Source organism: Helobdella robusta (genome assembly GCF_000326865.2).
Source record: "Helobdella robusta unplaced genomic scaffold HELROscaffold_46, whole genome shotgun sequence".
Lineage (NCBI taxonomy): Eukaryota > Metazoa > Annelida > Clitellata > Rhynchobdellida > Glossiphoniidae > Helobdella > Helobdella robusta.
In genome coordinates this window covers 599,751-603,931 of record NW_008705138.1, presented here as the reverse complement: position 1 = coordinate 603,931, position 4,181 = coordinate 599,751, and the positions used below count along the sequence as shown (strand labels likewise).

The 4,181-nt window shown below is 31.1% G+C and overlaps 1 protein-coding gene across 1 annotated transcript; it reads left to right on the top strand.

The window, feature by feature from the left end:
- Positions 1-2,255: 2,255 nt before the first annotated feature.
- On the top strand, positions 2,256-3,811 carry HELRODRAFT_178159 (hypothetical protein; the record flags this gene model as incomplete). The annotated part of the gene is made up of 5 exons (XM_009026295.1): positions 2,256-2,258; positions 2,842-2,888; positions 3,000-3,151; positions 3,440-3,562; positions 3,744-3,811. 5 exons carry the CDS (start codon positions 2,256-2,258, stop codon positions 3,809-3,811), a joined length of 393 nt encoding a protein of 130 aa, XP_009024543.1.
- Between the last annotated feature and the right edge of the window lie 370 nt (positions 3,812-4,181).

The window sequence follows — 4,181 nt, the reverse complement described above, 5'->3', positions numbered from 1 at the left end:
CTTACTTAATTCTTTATTCTGCTTGATTTCATTAACACATAGATGGATGCATAACTACCTCATTAAAATCATAGAAACACTTTTGAAACCCTTACAAGAACAATTAAAAATTTATTCAACAATTCTTTAAAAATAAATTACAAACACTTACAAATTGTTTAATCGGGTTCATCCTGTTTTTTTGTAAATTTTTAACTTCAGTCCCAAAATGTCAACTGCCCCCCCAGAAGGTTGTTGCATTCTTTCCTCGCGTAATTATTTTGCACTGCCACCAGCCATTCCCTCGGGGCTCGCATACATTCCATAATTTTTTCAACTCTGCCAAAATCATTCTTATGATATCAGCCTGTCATTATCCTCTCCAGCAACATGGTCCAACCATCCGGGTTGTTTAGATTTTATATATATATATATATATATATATTTTATATATATATATATATAGATTTTATATATATATATATATATATATATATATATATTAATAATGATAATAATAATAAAAATAATAATTAATAATAATAATAATAATAATAATAATAATAGAAACGATATTCTAATTAATTTCGCGCTTCAAATTTGTGACATTGTTGGTTGCCATCTTGACAACGGCCACGTAGCATGAACAATCGTATAATTTCAAATATTTTGTTTACTAATTTCAATGAACCTTTGCGTTTTTATTTCGTTACTTTTATTTTATTTTAATATATTAAAAAATACAACTAATTAACTATTAATAGAATTTATTTAAAATATATATTGCACTGATGATGACTTTACGTCGAAATAGATCTATATGCATAATTTTAATAATAATATAAAAAATAAACGATTATAAAAATGGGATCTTGCTTGATTAATTTTAACAATTAAAATCATAAACGATTATAAAATGGATTTCAACATTTTGAATAGACTTAATTGTAAAGAACTAGTTCAAAATATTAGAAAATCAACCATAAAACTTGTTAATGCTGAATCGTCGGTGGATTTTTTGAACAACTGTATATATATATATATATATATATATATATATATATATATATATATATATATATGACCTGCGCATCTTTAAAAATAAAAAGGGTGTACAAGAAGAATGAAAAAGCAAAACATCAACATACTAACAGCACAACAACAACAACACAACACAATGAAATGAAATAACAGCACAACAACACAACACAACATACTAACAACACAACAACAACAACACAACATACTAACAGCACAACAACAACACAACACAACATACTAACAACACAACAACAACAACACAACATACTAACAACACAACGTGCAACATCATACAACAACACAACATTTTTTCTTTGTTATTCTTTAAAAATCAGGATCTGACAGACGCAGAAACTGTAACAACATGCAAGGCAGTAGTACAAAATTGAACAAATAAGTGAGTAAATAAATACAAAAAGTGAGGAAGAATAACGTTAAGACATGAAAAATGAAATAACATACAACAACATCGTACAACAACGCAACGTACTAACAACACATCAGCCCAACAACACAACATAACAAATGTGAAAAAGACCCATCAACTCACAGCACAACAATAACTGGACATAGCAAACTACGTTGATCTATGTAACACTGCAAACTAACTTAATACGTCAATGCATATCTGCAAAAACATGAAATAGAACGACAACCAACAACACATAACAGTCACTACAGAACTGAACATTGCATACCGCAACTAAAACACTGCGCAATTACACGTGCACAACAACAACAACGACGACGACGACGACAACAACACAATAACACAACAACGACAACAACAACAAAAACAACAAAAAAAACAACAACAACAGCAACAACAACAACAACAAACCTGCATATCTCAGTCCACACACCTCGTTATAGCACGTTCCATAACAAACAAAATGGCGCGATAGCATCGTCAAATTCATGTCATTGTTATCAGCGTGCTGTAAACTTCAGCGTCGCACGCTCACGATATATTAGCAGATAATTAAATTTCGTCGTCGTCTTTATTTGCAGAAGCATAAAAAACTGGAACTGATAACATCATTGCTAACAAAAAATAATAATAAAATTACAACAATAATAACATTATTAATATTATAATATTAAAATAATAATAAAATTACAATAATATTAATAACAATAATAACATTATTAATATTATTACATTTTTTAAAGAAAAAACCCGGACCAGATAAGTATTCCTTATTTGTTGCTGGCCTATAAATTATTGAAACAAAATGGTTAGTTGAAAACATGGTTGAAGGATGTGTTGATGATGAGGTTGTCATCGGGGATGGCAATGACGACGAAGAAGCATTTCGGACGATGGATGTTTATGTATGAAATTGCAAATAAGTTTCATTTGATGCCCGACTGCCTGCAGATTGCTTTTGAAGAAGGCAGCTTAGTTTCTATTTAAATTATACCTTCCATGTATCAACGCCGCATACCTGGCCAGATTGCTAGGTGCAAACCTCTGCCTAAACAAGCCTGCCTCCTGTTGAGAAAACATTTCCGAGATAAATAGAGAAACATCTCCTTACGTAAGTTTTTACCTTTAAAACATTTCCAGTTAACAAATTGTGGCTGAAAGTTAGTAGTGGTGGTGTTGGTTGGCGATGGATGTTTATGTATGATATTGCAAATAAGTTTCATTTGTTTATGTTATCTTGCGATGAACTCATGTTTTTTCGGAAACTGAAATGTTGAAGGGTTATTGATAGTTGAGCAGTTTTAAAACTGCTGTTGGTAAATAGCTCCTATAACATTCTTATAACAAATTTGCAAGCTTCATCAGTCTATTTTTATTTGCATGTGAACCAGCCAGCCAGGCCAGCCAGGACGCAGGCATCGGTCACGGTGGTGGCAAGGTTAGGGTTATTTTGGCCATTTAATACGCTAATGCACACATCATATGGCGACATTGAGTTGAAAAGTTCACAAACGCGAATTTCAAACAACAACCTTCAATTCACACACAGCTGCATATACACTGACATGAAGACATATGAACACTTATCATTTTTTCCTGGTTTGATTAGAAACGGTTCAATACTATTTGATAAAAAAGGACGTGCGTCCTTCGATAAAATCCTGAATGTATCAGCAAAAATAGTTTCTTGTAGACTTCACGGTGAGTATTTATTTAATTATTTTATTTAATTATTAAAAAAATATGCCCTTGCTTAAATATTTTTTCTCGAAAGTTAATACATGCCAATAAATGTTTAATAGAAATAGAGCAGGCACCACATCATCAGCACTGTCTAGTCATACGCCGATACCTATTCCACGAGTTCATCATTTTAAAAATTTATTTCAAATGAAAATAATTGAATTTTTAAAAATTTGAAAATATATACCAAAATCGAGATTTGTTTTTTTTTTATTTTCAATTCAACTAAATATTTTTTATAAGTAGCTAGCAACAACGTGGTCAGAAACTTTTCACAAGAGGTCTCGCAATGTCTTGGAAGGTTGGACGACCAGCCTACAGGCCAGATTCAAAATCTTTTAACTTTCATTATGTTTGCAAGCACAAATAGTAGGATATTTCAAATCCAATCTCTCATCGCTTTCATCAAATCGTATTTATAACTTTCGCTTGCTGACCACGGATTAGATCTTAATTTGGTGAGTTTCGCACAAAAACTCCTGCGCACTTCCTTGCAATGAAACATAAATAACCATTAATGTTAATTATCTCCAACATAAATCTGCGTTAGATGTCGCTCTGCAACGAGCTAACGTTGAAAATGTTCATGTTTATGAGGCCAACTTGTACATACTTTGATGTACCTCAAAAATCAACCATATCTCATCTTTGTTCTTTTTTTTAGATAAACTTGTTTTTCAAAGATTATTAAAAAATGAATTGTTTTTCGTTTAATATCTTTGAATTTTAATTTCGCGAGAATTATTTTTCTGTCCATCCATAACGCGGTATGAAAGAGGCAAAAAAATAATTTCAAATCTATCAAACCATTGCAATTATTGTAGTGTTACTGAAAATTACTGAAAACCATGTAGGATGCGCTGCAAGTGACAAGATTGCTAATGTTATAGTCACAAAAACTTCAAATATTCAACCCAATCTACGAATTCCAAGGCAACAATTAATAATTTCTAGAAAATTTTCTTCGCAAGAAATTAAATTAAATTAT